The sequence below is a fragment of the Rhipicephalus microplus genome, unplaced genomic scaffold (assembly GCF_043290135.1).
Source record: "Rhipicephalus microplus isolate Deutch F79 unplaced genomic scaffold, USDA_Rmic scaffold_14, whole genome shotgun sequence".
Taxonomy (NCBI): Eukaryota; Metazoa; Arthropoda; class Arachnida; order Ixodida; family Ixodidae; genus Rhipicephalus; species Rhipicephalus microplus.
Genome location: NW_027464587.1, coordinates 16,589,368 through 16,607,707, shown reverse-complemented (window position 1 = coordinate 16,607,707; position 18,340 = coordinate 16,589,368). Strand labels below are relative to the sequence as shown.

Below are 18,340 nucleotides of genomic sequence, written 5' to 3'. Positions count from 1 at the left end.
ACCATTTTCGTAATTCGTTGAAGGCGTTTTGTTGCTCATTTTGCCACTGAAACGGCTCATCTTCCCTCGCAAGTTTCGTTAAGGGCTCAGCGATTTTCAAGAAATTTCAGACCAACAATCGGCACACTCACAAACCTAAAAATCTCTGCACTGACTTTTTTACCTTGCCACGGTGGCTGTCTTTTCGAGATCAGGTCGAACGCCTTGGGGCGCTGACAACGTGCCCAAGAAATCGAAGTTCTTCGAAGCCGAACTAGCAATTCTCTAGCTTCATAGTCAAGTATGCCAAATGGATTGCCTCTAAAACAGACCGAAGGCGCTTAATCTGCTCCTCGAATGTTGCGTGCGGCGAAGATGAACACGTCGTCCAGGAACACTAAGCAACACTGCCACTTCAATCCGGAAAGTACAGTGTTCATCATGCGTTAGAACGTTGCCGGCATGCAATAGAGTCCAAAAGGGAGAACCTTAAATTCAAACAGTTCGTCCAAGGTAATAAACGCAGTCTTCTTGCGATCACATTCATCACCTTCGATTTGCCAGTATCCACTCTTGATATCTAGTGATGAGAAGAACTTTGCACACCGAAGTCGATGTAATGTGTCGTCGATGCGGGGAAGGGGGTATACATGCCGTTTAGTCACAGCGTTTAATTTTCAGTAGTTGACACAAAACCGTAGCGTGTTATCCTTCTTCTTGACAAGCACCACAGGAGATGCCCAGGACTGTTAGAAGGCTGGATAACATCATCTTGAAACATCTCCCGTTCCTTCGATGAAACAGGATACGGGTGCTGGTATACTGGCCTGGCTGTCGTATTCGTTGTAATCCTGTGTTTCGTAATCCTCGTGTGCCGTACCTTTGAACTATTGGAGAAACAGCTGCTGAATTCTCGTACTAGGTCATATAGCTGTCAACGTTGAATCGCTGAAAGGTTAGGATTTACAGATATGACGTCGCAGACGTCAGATGTTAGTTTAATATCGGTTGGTGTAGTTTCAAGGCTTATTAAAGGCTATGGCTGTTCCTTCTGCAATGTCTTGGAATTTCTTCCCAAAGCTTGTGGGGAGGATGTCTGCACACCCGTTCCGCAGCTTGATAATCTCTCGTACCGCACAAACACCTCTCTTCAGGAAAACATTCATGTTGCAGTCTGCCACACCTTTATGGTCGCTAAATGTATCATTTCTGACAAGAACCATTACACTGCTTCGTGGCGGTACCGTTACATCATCATTGACGACCCGTAGTGGAGTGTTGTATATCTCCTCTGCTTGTGCTGCTCTTATAGCGTGTTCCGTCGAAAATGACACACTTGACCTCTGCAAATTAATAATGGCACCATTATCTTGTAGGAAATCTATTCCGAGTATGACTTCCCTCAAACACACGAGCAGGACAACAAAGTCACTGACGTAAATGAAGCCTTGTATCACGGCCATTGCGGTACATCGGCCGAAAGGGGTTATGAGGTGACTGCCTGCATTACGTACTTGAGGTCCATTTTTATCTGTCAGAACTTTCCTGAGTCGCTTCGCTAATTCGTAACTTATCACAGAATAATCTGCACCACTATCGATCAAAGCATTGAGCTCTAGTCTGTCAATCACCAACGGCAAGTCTGAAGTCATTTTCTCTCAACTGCACTCTTTTACCTGGAAACAGTCGTTGTCGTCACGCTCGTATCGCAGTGGAAGATCTTCATATCCCAGGTCGCCAGCGACCTCGCCTCCATAAGTCGCCCTCTTCAGTTTCCCGGATTTGGGCTAGGCAAACGATGCCTAGACGTGCCTGGGAAGGGACATGGGCTGGACGAGTGGTAGCGCGTGGGGGATGTTAAGTGTGGTTGATGACGACGAGGCAGGTCGAAGTGCCGACGTGAGCATAGGTATGCTTGAATCTCGGAAGTCTTTCGCCATTTCGCAGATGCAGTGCGTTGATGTAGAATCATTAAAGACCAGCTTGACGATATCGGCAGAATCAGTACAGATGGCCAGCCTCTCCACAGTGGAAGCACTAGGGCCTATGTGCAGCATTTTGCCATACATAGCTCTTCCGTGGCATTGTCTCTGTCGCACGAGGTGGAGTGCGTACTGCCTCTACTATTTCACACGGGCTGCGCATTGTCTGCACATAGATACTTGGTGTCTCGATCGGCGCACAGCACAGAGAAGGTCGCCTAAGCACCTCGGAGTACACTGCCGCCCGTTGTGTCGCTGGCACATCACTCCACGGCTCCCGCATGACCTGCCGAATTTTGGACAACTTTAGCAAGAGACGGCTCGGGGGTAACATCAGGTTACTGCAATTTCCTTAATTCCTCCTTGATAACAGACCGGACGAGCTCCCGCAATGTGTCAAGATTATTCACGACGCCTGCTGAGTGGGCTGATGCGCCGGCTATGTCATGGCTATGTCACAAAACTCAGCAACAGTACGGGGTGGATTGCGGACGAGTCCCGCGAACAACTCTTGCTTTACCCCGTGGATGAGGTGGCGCACCTTCTTGTCTTCCGTCATGCCGGGATCAGCTCGCTTGAAAAGGCGGGACATATCTTCGATGTACATCGTGACTGTTTCGTTCGTTCATTGGTTCCGTGTACGAGGAGCTGCTTCCGCCTTTTCCCGGCGATCACTGTTGTTGAATGTACTCAGTAACTGCCGCCGAAACTCTTGCCACGACGTCAAAGATGCCTCGTGGTTTTCATACCATACTCGCGCAGAGTCTTCCAACGCAATGTATGCGTTGCACAGGTTGCCCTCCTCGTTCCTCTGTTTTAGATTTCCCACTCTCTCAAATTGCTCTAACCAGTCTTCGGCGTCCTTGTACGGGTCACCGTGAAACACCTTTGGAATGACAGGTTGGCTTACGATTAGTTGTCTTGGCGTAACTTGGCTCGTCATAGTGGTGGTGTCACTTGTCTCCGTCACTGATGTCCTTGACAAAGAAGGAAGTGGTCCGAATTCTGGCAATTCTCCTCGGATACGGCGGCTGACTCGTTGGTGTTCCAGTGTAAGCTCCACAGGATGCGACTGGTCAGTGCCTGGACTTCGCTCTCGTGTGGGGCTCGGAATCATTTACCCAGCTCCTCCACCAGAAAATGTAGCTGATACTACAACCTCACAACAAGGATGTTCTATTTACAAATTTTAATAAGGGCGAACTTGTGCCCAAAGCCAAAGGAATGACACAGAAGCTGGGAAAAGGAACCGAACGTCCGTAGTCCTCGCGAACCTCTGCCTCTAGCACCGTCGGTTTCGTCTTCACACGCGCTGGCTGCTCGGTCGAAGCTCGTGCGCATGCAGGACCCCCTCGCCCGTTGCGGCTGGCATCATCTTTTGTAGTGCCGTCAGCGCTTCACTTGTTCGCATTATCTGCCTTACACTGAGCGTTGGCAGTTTCTGGTGGCAATATTAAGAGGTGTGGTCACGTTTAGAAGCTTCTGGTGAAATTTAGCATCTATAACAGACACGGCAGCACCCGTATCTACAAGAGTGTATGCATGGGCGCCTTTTACAAAAATTTTGACAATATTTTGTGGCAAAGTTCAAAGACTGGAGCATTTCGATAGCACAGTTCTTGCCTTGCGGCGGCTTGTTTCTCCCAGTTTCAGAAGCTCGCCAAAGAAGCATGGGGGACAAGGGGCGACGATGGGGTGAATGTGAGCAACAAGACACTGTTTTTGGGTGAACAAGTACTTGACTGAGGATCCAAACTTTCATAATGAGATAGGGGTCAGTTCATGTTGCTGTGAACGGGCGCCTGTGTAGCCTGGCTCACGACGACGGCAGTATCAGGCGATATGGCCGGGGCTGCCGCTTGCAAAACGGATCGGCCAGGCATTTTCAGTGAGAGACACCACCCGTACCGCGTACCACTGAGACGAAGTTGTGGTTGCAATGGGAGGAGCCCATGCGGCAGATGACTGAGTCGGAGTAGGTGCATGTGGCAATCCATCAAACGGCAAGGGTTGGTGTAGCTGCCGCCTATATACTGCTTCCGCATAAGTAAGAGAGGCGGCGACAATGTTCCTGGAAGGGTACCGGCATAGTCTCGGCAATCTGGTTCCCAATCACATGGCAGAGCATGGGCACCCACGGGGTCAGTGGCTGCTGTAGGTGCTGCTGTGGGAGCTCTTGGCGCAGAGCGAATGGTAGGAAAGAAAGCTGACATGCGACCTCCTCACACACAGTCTTTTATTTGTGCAACAGGGCATGAGTGGTCAGGCATGACATCTAATGCAGCGAGTCGTTAGTTAGACTGAACATTGAATGAGAGCTCGTTGCCTTCACAACTTATCATAGCCCTGGCACAGAGTTACATCTTCGAACACCATGCCAGGAGACTTCACAAGGAGCATTTGAAAAACATCATCCTCAACACCCTTCATAATGCGGTGAATTTTTACACTTTCGCTCATTGAGTCATCAACGGTCTTGCAGAGATCGAGTATGTTCTCAATACAAAAGGTAAACATTTCGCCTGGTCCTTGCGCCCGCTGCTTCTGCATGGCGGGCCGATCGAAAACAATAGATATTGCCTGCTTGAACGTGGACCAGTTTTTGAACTCAGATTCGTATACCACAGCATCACCACATTAGTCAAGTTAAAGTTGACAGTGTACAACTTGGCAGACTCACCCCACCTGTTGGATCCACTAACCTTCTCGTACGACAACAGCCACTCTTCAACATTCTGATCTTCCGTGCCCACAAATATCGGGAGGTCTTGCTGGTTAGCAGGGCCAGGGCAAGGGTGGCCGCTTGCATGGTCGGTGTACAGGATCGTAGTTCCATAGTGCAGACGATGGGGGTACCCAACACAATCCACCAAATGAAAAGAGCCGAACATGGATGGTAGCTTGAAAAGTATGCAAGCCGAGCAACGTGATGGTGCTCGAACGCCTTCTTCTTGTGGTGATGATATCAATGTCTTCCTTTCTTTATTATATATCAAACATTTCCGTGTGCTTGCCTAAACTTGGAGAGTTACAATTTATTAAAGCATATCAGAATGACCTGGAATGAGAGCAGAGTGCAAGAAAATAAGAATGGATGTTCATTTGCGCAAAAGTTGTACCGTATTTACTCTCATAGTCCTCGCACTTTTTTTTGTGTGTGGAAGACCGATGAAAACTTTGGGGGGTGTGAGAATAATGATAGGAATATTTTCCGCAAGAATATATGGAGCAAAAACAATTTTAAAAAACATGGCCGCAAAATGGAATACTGACCAGAGCGAGCGACTAATTACAAGCTTTGGGAAGTTCTAATCAAGACTTAGCTTAACAATAAAATCGCAGGTTAAACACAAGGCAAGATTTATTTGAGACAAAAAGCTTCAAGCAAATAGTAGAGCTTCAGAATACCGTACGCAAAGCTTGCGGTCGTAGCGCGAGCGATTGTCACACACTGGGAGCTTGGGAGAAATTAGCGTAAGACGTCAACCTTGGGCTGATGGCCATCTAACATGAAATCGTCCGCAGTTACCTTCTGACGAAATAAAATTTGCGGAAGGCCCAGTGCATCTTGATGGCTTTCAGCTGCACATGCTGCCGTCGCCAGTAGCGAACACAAATCCCATCGACTCTGAAGTGGCTGCTGGTGACCCTGTTGCCACTGTTCAGTGCACGATCAATCATTTTCAACTCAAAAGCAGCCATGCAGCTTCTGTATCACCCCATAGCGTAACTACAGAAAGGACACAGTGAACGCTTGCCACTTTGGCTTGGCTTGGATCGAGGCTCCGTGCGTTGATGGTACGCATAGTGCATAGGAGATGAGGCCAGACTGTCGTGCACTCTAAAGTCTCTAAAGACTCTAAACTAAATAAAGTAGTGCCATTCGTTTGGGTGTGCAGGCTCCTTTTCTGCCTGTGCTTCGTAGCCTTGGTAGCGCAAGAGCCATCTTGTCTGTCTTCGGTTGCACGTGTTTTTTTTTTTTCCACGACGACACTGGCTTACCCTTTCCTGTGAACTGGGAGATAGTATGCCTGCATCCATAGTTTCTTGCTGGACGCTGCAGGGGTGCTGTTGCAGCTGCTGCAAGAAGAGGCAGAGGTGAAGGGGCATGGTTGGCACAACTTCAGTTTTTTAGGGACATAAGTGCTCTGTCATCATCAGTAGTTTGAAGGAGCAGATGAAATTATGGCTGGAATGATTACTCGCGAAAAAAAAATTGTATTTTTGTTGGGCAATGGGGGGGTTAGTGGTGCAAGAATTGTGCGAGTTGCGAGGATTACGCAAGTAAATACAGTAGTATGTTGAATATTTGCCGCGAGTCTACGTGAAGCTGGGGCTTCAGTCACAAATATTCAGTATAACACAACTTTTGTTCTAATAGGCTCAAAACATTCATTCTTGTTTCCTTGCACTTTGTACTCATTCCAGATCATGCAGATGTACTTATTCAGAAGCACAACATTAACTGCTCTTGGCGTCGTCGCAAGCATGAAGAATATTAGATATTGTGCGAATGCAGAGTTTTAGAGGCTCAGTGACAAGCAAAATTTTACTTGTTGTTAGGTGACTAACTGCCGGGCTGTTGCTTATCTGTTATGCAACAAGCTTTAATTGTGCTTGAAATGTACTTTAATTGTACGGTACTCCATCTCACTCAGAGAAATATTTCTCTCAAGTAAATTCTCACCCTTTGGTATTTAAACTGCCCCTTAAAAAGAATAGAAAATGAAATGACATGGATGGGATTAAACTTGAGTCACCATGCACAATTTTAACATTGGGGAAAATTTATACAGACAAACTCATGTGTTTAGACTTGGGTGGGCTCTAAAGAATTCAAATGGCCAAAATTAATCCAGATGTCGTGCCGTGTGATTTCATGCAAAATGTCAGCCTTTTTTTTAATATTATCTTAAGTGTTTTTGTGGCATCGTTATATACTGACAGATGGGGCGGACATTCTTCGCTTGAAAGAAAATTGCTTTTATCCCATTGAACAACCAAACCTTTGTTACATCACTGCCATGCAGATAATCAATCGAGAGAAGCTGTGCGCCGATACTCTTTATAATGTTATTAGAGTAAGTAAAACTGCACTACAGTGCTGTCAACCACGCATCTTTCCTGAAGAAACTCATCAACTATCCCGCATTCATTTCATGGAGAACTGAATGAAAAAAAATGAAGATGCGTTTGCAGTTATTTTATCTGATTGCCCAGGAATATGGGCTCTCCTTTTTTTTGTTTGTTTGGTTTTTTTAGTATCCAAGACTAGCATGCATAAAGCAAACAATAAATTCATTTGCACTATACAACAGTGCATAGTGGGCGGGACACAAGATCAACCCTTACAAATAAAAATACAGGAAACGTGACATACAGTGAAAACGCACACAATTGCGAAGTGCGGACATTCCTTTCAAAGGCATATTTCGTCTCACGAGTAATAGTAACGTTCGGCAAGCTTCATGCGTCCATTCGGCAATGGACAACATACATATTGTGAGTAGGGTGCACTAAACGCATTTTGTTCATCAACAATCGGCTCACACCGTTCATAAAAAAGCGCCACTATGCACATTTGCATGTCCGTGGCCGGCCAGCTGTCCACACTACTGCGGTGATGGTGCTGCCACCTATAGGTCAATCTCGAGGCGAATACTAGTTACTTAACCAAAGATGGCAACTAATGGCTGCTGTGCTTTCCTTGGCTGGATTCATTATGACAAACTTTCAAAACAGCAAATTGTCAGCAGCTTGGAAAGCTTAAGCCCTATGGGAAAATGATGCTGGGCTAAGGGAAAAGGAAGGCATCTTGCCAAGACCTCTGCTGTAGCTGTCATAGTTTGAGAGGCTGTTAGCACTGTAGTGTTTTCTGTATTATTCACACACTATAGGAATTCTGGCGCTAGTCTCTGTGAGAGCTGCAACGCATGGCAGTTCAGCCAGCATGAGAACGGTGGGCTTAATTCTTTCGGCTCCATTTGGCTTTGTGTGGCATGGAGCCACTGTGCTGCGAGATCGGCAAATGTTTTGAAGTTGCACTTCACCATCTTAACTTTTTATTCTCATTCAAATTGGTTCGGAATGATCCGTTCTTTTACTTAAAACAATATTTCAAAGTATTTGTATTTCTCTACATGCTTGCGCTCAATGTAGTTAATCTGTTAAGGAGTGACCCGTTTTACAAGCTGGCCAATGTCAAAAAAAAAAAAATGATAGCGTCATTTGTTTTGTTTTAACAATGGCCAGTGGATTGCTTTTCTGTAACGTAGGTTAAGTGCTGTAACGCAGCAATAGGCATATTCATGAGACATAGACTGTGTGAGAGTAATTTCTCATAATATTTTCAGAATAACCAGTAGAATGACATACAGGTTCAGGGAAAAATGGAAGAGATGAAGAATGACAGCCCATATAGAAGAATCTTTTTAGCCCAGTGGCCATTAAAAATTTGATGCAAACGGGAGGCTTTTAACAGGTGATGCAAGCCGATTTGCAAGCGTCGAAGACAGATGACAAAATCAAGTCTTGCCAATTATGAGTGATCATAAAAAATGTGTAAAAGAACATTGAGCTGGATAAGCATGGGTGATCATTGAAAAGAAAAGATGATATTAAAGAATATTCAGCTGGCTTTTGCAAAGTCAGTGTGTGTGCTGAGCAAAACAATGATTGCAGTTCCTGGGAGCCAAGGGAGCCTCCTGCAGTGCACTGAGCTCGGACGTGATAGTCGAGAACGGCTCGTCGCCATCCTCGTCTTCGACCGGCTCCTCACGTCCAACCTCGGGCAGCTACAGCATGGTTCTGGCCAATGGCTGGCCGGCCACCATTGTGAGTCAGGCACCGATGGTGGACGCTCCAGTCGCTAAGAAGCTCAAGAGTGTCTAGTCAGCTTGCAACCGCTTCAATCACGTGGCTTCTCAAAGAAGCACACCTTGTCAAATATTGTGCTTTCACTTGCTTACTGGTGAAAAAGACTCCCATTTTTTATCGCCCGAAAGCAGTGACGAATTAAGACAGTTGTGTTTATCATTATCTGCCCCAAGATGAATGGATCAGTCAGATTTGTAGTTGCTTGTGGGAAATCATCGTAAATGTTTCCACCACTGTTTGCACTTTTTTGCTACTCGTACGACGAGTGTGTGCCTCCACTATGACAGGCATGACAGGATGTCCGTCTTATTTCATCAACCACCCGTTGGTCACATTCACAGCTAGGCGTTCATTTATGCCCAAGCTTGGCATGCACTTCCTTGAATCTTCTCATCCTCTGCAAGTTTTTTTTTTTTTGTATCATTGGAACTCGATGGTGGCCTAATGTATGATGCATTGTTGAAAGTAAAAGGCATATGACCCCAGGCTACACAATGAACACTCACACAAAGGTACGACACAGGCTCTGAATCAGTCTCTTTTTTTGTTCTTGTTGTTGAAGCCCGGCGCTTGTGTTGTCCTTTTGTGTGCGTGTGTGTTCGTTGTGCACCCTCGAGCGCGCTGCCGAGGGTGCACAACGCTGTATTGACTTGCCAACTAGCCCACAAGTACATTAAACAAAAGTGAAAGTTGCATGAAAACATGTGTGTACGTGTGTGTGTGTGTGTGTGTGTGTGTGTGTGTGTGTGTGTGTCGTTTAGAAACAAGAGTTAAGTCATTTTTTCATGCAACCTTTCACTTTCAAGTTTGTTTCCATAAAATGAAGGCCAAAGGACAAATCCTACTCTGGGGCACTTTCAGGCTGAACAATTTTCATAAGTCGTGGTTATGAAAACCTGAAATGCAGAGCCGGCATGGAGGCGTCAGCTGTAACCTAGTCATGCCCTATGTTTAACCATGCTTGATTTAAGCCTACCCAACAAGGTGTTGATGAGATAAGCCAGTGGCGTCATACGTTGCACCAGGTGTATTTACTCTGTCACAAGACTTTGTTGGGGCCCACCTCAGAGACGGTGCCACTGAAGGTGCTTTATTGTAATTGGTGCGTTTTTTTTGCCAACTGACAGTTGCCATATTGCTTTTATAGCGTGTTGCAGCTTGAAAATGGGAGATATTTTTGTTCTGTATGAGCCAAATGTGTTTCCAACATTCAATGGTGGAGTGAAATGAAGTGCTTAAGATTTTGTGTGATGCCGTCATCTCATGGACATTGTTCATTGCATGAGTTTGATGGGTCACTGCAGTGTTCTGACAGATGTGTGTGAAAATTTGTGAACACCACACGATTATCGAACAGTGAATAACAAATACGAAAATTTGAAGCCAGACACACTTGAGCCGAAACCATCTCTTGAGTTTGTATCTTCCTTTTATTTAGGCCAAAAAATAGAGGTCCTGGGAAGTGCATTAATTTGTCTGGCATCATCCCTTTGTAGCTTACTCGTTAATGAAAAGACTTTTACACATTTATAGCTACTGCGAGCTTTAGTTTCATTGTGCAAGTTGTAACTGGGAAGCATAGAGTTTTATATCTGGGGCTAGTGTCTACGCAGGCTCCTTCAGCGGTGCTTGTACTCCCATGGGAATTATGAGAAGTACAGGCTTCGGATCTGCTTCGAATAGATCACATTCTTGAAATTCGCAACGCTTGTTTGTCAAGTGTCAAATGAAATGCTATAAAGTTATACCTAATGGAAACTTGGTTCATTCTTTTCTACCCAAACTTTATTGCAAAATGTTTTTGTGACCAGTTGGTAGAAGTGAAACCTGAGCAAAAATTGCTCTGCCATTGTGTTCCAGACTTGGCATGAAAATTTAATGAATTATTTTTTACAACACTTGAAAATAAACTTGCTTGTTTTGTCTCGAAAGTATGCATTACCTATTTATAGATATGACAAAACAGTATCAAGTGAGAAACATATAACATATTGTCTGCTGAAATGTCAGGTGCGTTTGTCTAAGTGGTCTGCCCCCAATGCACCTCTTGTTTTGTTGTGAAGTCGAGCCAGGGGAGCGTGACGGTGCATTTACTTAGCTTCGCCATCATTTTATGGTCAATTTGAATGAGCTTCGGCAAGACGTGCTCTTAAAGAAACGTGGATTTCATGCAATATCTTCACTGCCGTGGGACACTACATCTATGCGCAGCAATGAGTGGACGACGCCTTGCTTAAACTGTCAAATACAACCTGTAAAGCTGTAACGTCGCAGCAAAATAAGAGACCTAGCGGTCTTCAGCCTCTTTGAACAACAAAGGCACTGCTTCAGTGCTTTGGACCACACCCCACTACCTACGCAGCGTGAAGAATGAAACTGAAGCTGTAGAAAAAGATTCATAGACAGTCCACTAGCTAACGCAATCCAGTCCGAAGCCTGTACTTCTCATGATTTCCATGGGAGTACACGATTGCAGCGCCAGATGATATTATTGTATGAAAGTCTATACTGGGAAGGAACCATGTTTCCAGGAGCAATGCTCTGCCATTGAAAACTTGCTCCTGTCTCCACTTGAAACTCCCGCAGTAATATAGTACGTAGTACTCGCCACAGGGGGCCCAGATCTCACTGCTTTTTGAGTGTTAGCTATGCCTAGCGGATGTGAAGTTGATTCGCATAATTGGTGCTGCACTTGGAAATCAACTTATCTTGCTAGCAGTTTTTTCTGTGACCAGAATAAAAGTGAATGTGAAATTGCACTTCTTTTCAGGCATGTGAGGCAGGCGAAAAAAGAGCTGTGATAAGGCTGGGTGATTTTTAATCACCACACCATGCTAGGATATGTGTATTTGCTTTGCACAAACAAATTTCTGTTTACTTTTCAGAGGTGCACTAGCAAGACCTGTGTCTTGTGTTCTTTTTTTTTTTTCATAAATAGCAAAATATTTTTTGCTTAGGGACTGGTATGTGCAGTGTTTGCAGCACAAGGTTCTTTCCCAAAAGTCCTTCAAGATGCCACACCACTGCTTTTACATTAGTACAAAACATGTGACCTCTCATCATTGACTAGGCATTCTTCAAGGGGTACTGACACCATTTATCGAAGGTGTGTTCACTCAGCCATATGCGAGTGGAAGTACCATATTTACTTGTGTAATAAGCCCACTTTTTTTTTCCTACCAGAAAACTTGAGGGCAATTTGGGAGGAGGGTTCACCGATTCGAGAGTTTTGCCCTCTACAGGAGGAAACTATCCTTGCTTTGGTCCACGAAATGTGCAACAGACCTTTTTTGTAGACCGAAGCTCTTCTTGTTTTTTCCAGTAATGAGTGCGCTCGGATAGACACTGAAGTGTCGTCCAGCCGCTCGGTTCTCGTGCTCCAGTGCATGCTTGGCCAAGTTTAACACCGCCTGTGTAGCTAGCGTGCCCAACGAATTCCACTACGACAAACCCAATTACAAAAAATTGGTCCAGTATCTGCATGTTTCACTGCAAATGTCATTGAGAGACGATGGTCTTGCTTCTGGAGGGAGTGAGTTGAACGTCTATTGGATGTTCTTCGCAAGAAAAATGGTTAATGAGATTCTGGAGGCACTGTGTTAGAGTTACTGTATATGCTACTTTTAGGTAGCAGGGTTGCACCACTGTTTTCCGGCTGCCGCTCGCTCCGCCTACAGGAGTTCAGCGCCCCTACTCGCCGAGCGCCATCACGTGGTCATAGGTAGTTCATTTGCACTGCGGAAAGCCAACGCTACGCAGATTCTGCGCAGATCAAGCGAGGTTAACAACGGCTGTTGTTATTCTCGCCACGCTTCTTCGGCAATGTAGCTATGCTGCCCGTTGGTCACAAGAAGTGTATCAGCAAATGCATTCTGTGTTGAATTGTACTACATAGAGCCCATGCAATTAGACGCGGGTGTTGCTATAGAAAGATTAGTGTTCAGTCGAAAGGAATAAACGTTTGGCCATTTTCGTCGGCAGGATTTTCCCTTGGGGGTGCAAACCATTGTTGCATTGTGGCTTAGGGAGAGCGAGAGCACTGGTCTAGCTTGGGTGCAGGCAAGTGCTGTTGTGGCTTGAGGGGGGCAAGGGCCACTTTTCCACTTCTCTGCTGACGCCCATGCGCTTAGATTTTTTTTATCGGTTCACGGCACTGCAAAACTTGCTCTATTTGTATTAACCACAGATGCAGTAGTGAATATGTTACACATGCTGAGTTGGGCAGTGTGTCAGCTGCATACGTCCAAATTAGTCTGACAATTAAAACGCTAAAAGTAAAGGGAGAATTTAAACTAGAACTATTTGAATCGGCAAGGTGTTGCTGCTATTGTGTGAATTGAATGCAGCTTTGAAACTTTAAGCGAAAAGAATGCTGGACACGACATGGTTGTTAAACGACGATTCACATCAATTGTCCTGAGCCACGATTGTAATAGGATCGTAATACAAGATGCGCGCCTTAATGCGGGCGTCGTACGGCCACTCTCGATCACTATCCAGCTCGGTTCAGTTGAAGACTACCAAGCTTTAGCTGGTTAACTCACACAGTTAACGAATGAGCCCAACGCAATGAAAATATTTCATCTCTGGCTCGGTGGCGATCAAGAGTGAAAAATAATTTTATATATGTCAATGGGAAAAACAGTGCAAAAGAAGCCGAAGCTAATGTGTGGCGTACTATATATATACATATGTACTACTGGTTCAATGAGCTGACGCAGGTTTTTTTATTATTATTTACCAAAAACATAAACATAAAATTTAGGCTTCCAGGCATGATGCGAGCAACAGAGTTTGCCTCGTGCTTTCATAAAAAATAGAAAGAAAAGAAAGCAAAAAAATAGAATCCAAACTGTAAGCGCAAGTGCTGCTCCTGCGCGGGTGATGAGTGGCTTTCCCGCAAGACATTTCAACCCAAGATGGCGTATCTTGGCGCAACTCTGCTACCTAAAGGTAGCATATACAGTAACTCTACATTGTGTGAGACATGAGCGCCATCTGGCAGTAATCTTGGAAAATGGAAGGATGGCCTCCGATATAGCGAGTGCGCTGCGTGTGCATGCAGTTGGAGTCCATAATTTGTAGAATGCGAGGCAACAGGTAGGTGCCACTAGCATATTGTCTTAGCAAAGCGCAGGAAACAACCACCTTTTCGTGCATAGTGTTGCATTCTCAGCGTAGTGTAATAAATGCTATGCTCCTTAGAATTAGTTATGTATGCCTCTTGTAGTATAAAGAAACATGCCACAGATATTGACGTGCTGATGTTGTGCCTCAGATAAGTGCAATAATTTTTTTTAATAGACAACACGCACGAGTATGAACGCCAAAACCATTGGTGGCCGCTGTGGATGTGGTTGGATTTTGGCCGGTTCAGGCGATGCACAGACAAGTCGATCAACAGACTGACCAAAACTTTCCCATTGAAGTATCCCAAGAAATAAAGACATCTTATAAAATGCAGCATCGTATGATGCATTTTGTGAAAGCTAGTATGATCACTCATATCTAAAAGAGTTACTGGCTTACTGGCAATCATTTTGGAGCAGTGTATGATATTTCTTCAGCCCTAAAAAAAGCTGCTTCAGTTTCTTCTTTTCTTTTTGCCACTCCTGCTCCTCAGTTTTACAAATCTCTTGAATTTTAGGGTCGCCAGCTTGGCAAACCAAGTTTAAATTATCAGTCTAAGGATTTGACGGGTGCGGCAAATGCTAATGTTGCTTACACGGTGGTGTAATTCAAAATACTACTCTTAATAAAATAGCAGTGCTTATGTTCACTCTGCACAATTTAGGTGATGTTGAAAGGTTTTGTACAAATTTATTTTTCTAAACGTCGGTCTTTTTTAATACTACTCCAAATTTGACAAAAAATTGAATGTTTTTTTGCTGTAACCTGCTCCAAATTCGGATTTTAGTGTTCCAATCTTGCTTCTCGGAAAATTGCTCCAAAACTTACTTCTGCTGTGGCACTCCTGTATAATGGCGTGATCTAACGTTATGTCAATCATCAATGGCGCTGGCTATCATACTGAAATAAAATGAACAGATACAGTATTAAAAAAATAGATTTTTTTTTCAGGAACCAAGGTTGGGGGGTGGGTTCATTACATGAGTAAATACAGTACTTCTGGTGACTTCGCTCAGCAGATGACATCGAGAACCAACACAACGCGAAGGACCACTCATGCGCCACCAACAGAGGCTGAGAAGCCGTCGCGATATTTTGTGCAAGCATGTGACCCGAAGCTTACACCGCGTACAGTAAGAACCGAAAATAGCTCTTTAATTACTTTTTCACGCGGTGCTTATGCTTGGCACTAAATTTTCTAGACTCTTGAAGGCGTCACCTTTCAGTTGGCACAAAAAAAAAAAAAATGACAATCGAAAATGCCCGTGCCAGTACATTGAAAATGCCCGTGCCAGTACCCCTTCATTTCAGTACTTCATTTCATTTCATGTGCTGGATGAAACCCTTTCTACTTATAACTTTTCATGGCCTCAAAGGCGTATTATTTTTATTACTAACATGGGAATATTGTACTTAGTAGACAGTGTTAAATGATGTGACACACTTGTTTGTTTTATTGCGACATTGCTTTGTTGCTATCATGCCTTTGTGGTACTTTGGAAGTTTTGTGATGAATATCATAGGCAGAAGCAGCTTAGCAACCTTTCAAAGGGCTCGTGCTCACGTTTAACTGTGGCTGTATCTTTTTATCACTTCTGAGACAGCACTGAGCTGAGTCAGCACTTTCAGAAACATTGATACTGCATGCAGTCACTAGCATGATCTCTTCACAATACGTGATGACATTTTACGCACATGTGCCAGCAACATCGTCAGCGTGTTACATAAGGTCCCGACTTGCACCTGTGTGTCTAAGCACATTGTGTTTCCACTGCTTTGTACGATGTGAGACATGTCTTGAGATGTCAGGGATTTTAGGTGCCATGCACAACTGATTTTAAAGCAGTGCTGTGCCTGCCGTTTCTTCGCTGCTTCTGCTGTCAGCTAGTTTGGAAAAAGAATTGGCAAATCAACGGAACGGCCGAGCAACTTACTTCCTGGCGGCAATACTGACGTATTTCCAAGCTTGTAGCCAATTTCTGCTTTGTTAATGGTTTCCTAGTAATGCCATTCAGAACTGCTCTGCAATAAATGAGTACTGATTCAATTTTGAGGCGTCCCAGAAGGGACATTTTTATTTTCCATGCTCTCCACACACCAAAGCCAACCCCAATGAACACAACAAGTCAGCACAGTTCGCTGCAAACTCTGCATTATGCATGTAACCTGAATGCAGAAATCGGATTCTATGGACCCGTTGTCGCTTACGTGAGCTACGTGCGACTGAGGGCACAGTTGGTGCTGGTATTTTGTGAGTTGTCTTCCGGTAAAGGGAGGGGGGAGGGGTCAAACTTGTGTTCACACGTCACTGCAAAGCCATCCCCTCAACACTGAAACCAAAATGACCATTTCAAGTTAGCGGTTTTAAAGATATATTGAGTGCACTCCCATGCCCCACGACATTATTCTGGGGGGTTTTCAACAACCGTTTTTGATATAAAGCAACAACCTGAAAGTATTTTAAATTTTAATCAGTACTTCTTTAAGCTAGCTTTTTTTCGTGCACCCCTGTAAATTAAACCAAGAGTGCTAGCAGACAAGCAGAGTCACAAATATTATTCTCTGCCACATGTTTTTTTATAGTGCCCACAGGGGTGTCATGAACTATGTGCTTAAGCACACAGGTGTCATCGTGCTTAGGCGTTTCATTTAGGGCTATGTTCTAATTTGAGACAGCATCAAGTTTCTGTCGTTGAAGTAATGAATGTCTGTGGCATCATCTCGTGCTGACAAAAGAACGTGATTCTTAAACTTCCTTTTTGTTTGAATCTATGGAAAACTTAATGTAGCCTGCATGTGGGCAGACAACCTCACTGGCGAGATCCGATAATTTCCCCCAGCCGCCTTCTTGTTTGGACAGGAAAGTGTCCTGCGCCGTATTTGTCTCCTGTGACGTCTTCGTGAAGCTATCTATTTAGCCGGCTACACGAGCATTAGTGGCTTCACAGTCCATTTGCCATGTATTTTGGAGGGAGTGTTGGCCTAAAAGACGTGCGCAAGCATTGCTTCCTGACACATAGTAGGATGCATCAACATGTGCCCTTAATGCAGTTTCAGAAGTGCTTGCCATGCTTTCCTCAACTAAAAGTAAATGAACAAATGATTGACAACATATGTGTGATTGGAAATGTGTCTTGAGTGCGAAAGTACATGCGTGTTATAACACAGGGAAAAAAAGAACAGCACGAAGTTCTGCGGGGACAGAAGGCAAAAATGGCATTAAAACAGCACTGACTTGCAACTGATTCTTTCTTTAGATATGTGGGCACATAGTACATACCATGCGCTGTTTGTTTGTTATATTGTGTCCTGTCAGAATTTTGTGCAGTTTTTTTTTTTTCCTGATATGAGCATGAACCAACTCCCCATGCATGCAGGTACAGTTTTGACTGTTGTCATGCGTGGCAAAGTGGCAAGATATGCTCGGCTGTTTGTGACACTTGTAAGGCATCTCTTTCCTGTGACATATATTGTGTAACATGTCTTTATGCACTGCTTTCTTGCTTGGGAACAGTATGTCCATTGAAGAATGCATACAGACTCTAGTCAGTGCGTGAGTTACATGTGCCTACTTCAACGGTGAACCAACTTTTTCTTTTGGTGTACAATATGACGCGCAGGGTCTTCTTCATGCCAGAAACTATATTTGCTAACATGGTCTGGTGCCTGTCATTTCGCAAATGTGTGGCTGTGATCAGTGCAACCACAACTATTCGGTTGGTGCCTGTTAATTCATAGTGCCTACAGTGCATTGCTCACGTGCACTTTTATCCCTCATCATTATTCTCTGTCATGAAGAGTAGAATTGTTTGAGGCAATTTTCCTGTTTGCATTGGCACTTGAGTACTCATCAACTCATAATTTTTTTGCTGGTACCATCTGCAGGTTGCACGAAGCATGCAATTTTTACAATTTTTGTATTAATGGGTTTTGCCCACCACCTATACAAAAGGGGTCTTGCTATTTGGAGCCTTTTTTTTTCTTTTCTCCAGGTTGCCATTAACACTCCTTATTTCTATGCTCTTGGTCATTGCATTGAGGCAAGGCTTCAACTTACTGTGTGTGTTTGTGACCAAGGAGATCTACTTTGTTTTGTGTGTGCACGCACAGTGGTTTCTATGTGGTGACGTGTAATAAATTGTGGATTACAACTCTCTCCGTTAACTAAGAAGGATTTTCTTTCATCCGCAGATTACTGCCTGCCTTTAGTTAAGACCGAAAGACGAAGTACAGTCGACTCTCATTAATTCAAACTCAAAGAAACCCCTAAATTTTGTTCGTATTATCAGAAGTTCTCAGACAGATGACTCCGAGTGAGGTAACAACACATATAAAATTTCAGGTGTTTTTAAGCCTTAACTACACGCAATGAA

The 18,340-nt window shown here is 44.3% G+C and overlaps 1 protein-coding gene across 8 annotated transcripts in view; it reads left to right on the top strand.

The window, feature by feature from the left end:
• Window positions 1-18,123, top strand: part of LOC119180874 (transcription factor RFX3) — a 327,700-nt gene extending 309,577 nt beyond the window's left edge. For all 8 annotated transcript variants that reach the window (XM_037432010.2, XM_075882891.1, XM_075882892.1 and 5 more), the window contains one exon: window positions 8,643-18,123. In XM_037432010.2, coding sequence (XP_037287907.1) covers window positions 8,643-8,852 — 210 coding nt within the window. In that variant the 3' untranslated portion in view covers window positions 8,853-18,123. The remainder of the gene's footprint in view (window positions 1-8,642) is intronic.
• The last annotated feature ends 217 nt before the right edge of the window (window positions 18,124-18,340 follow it).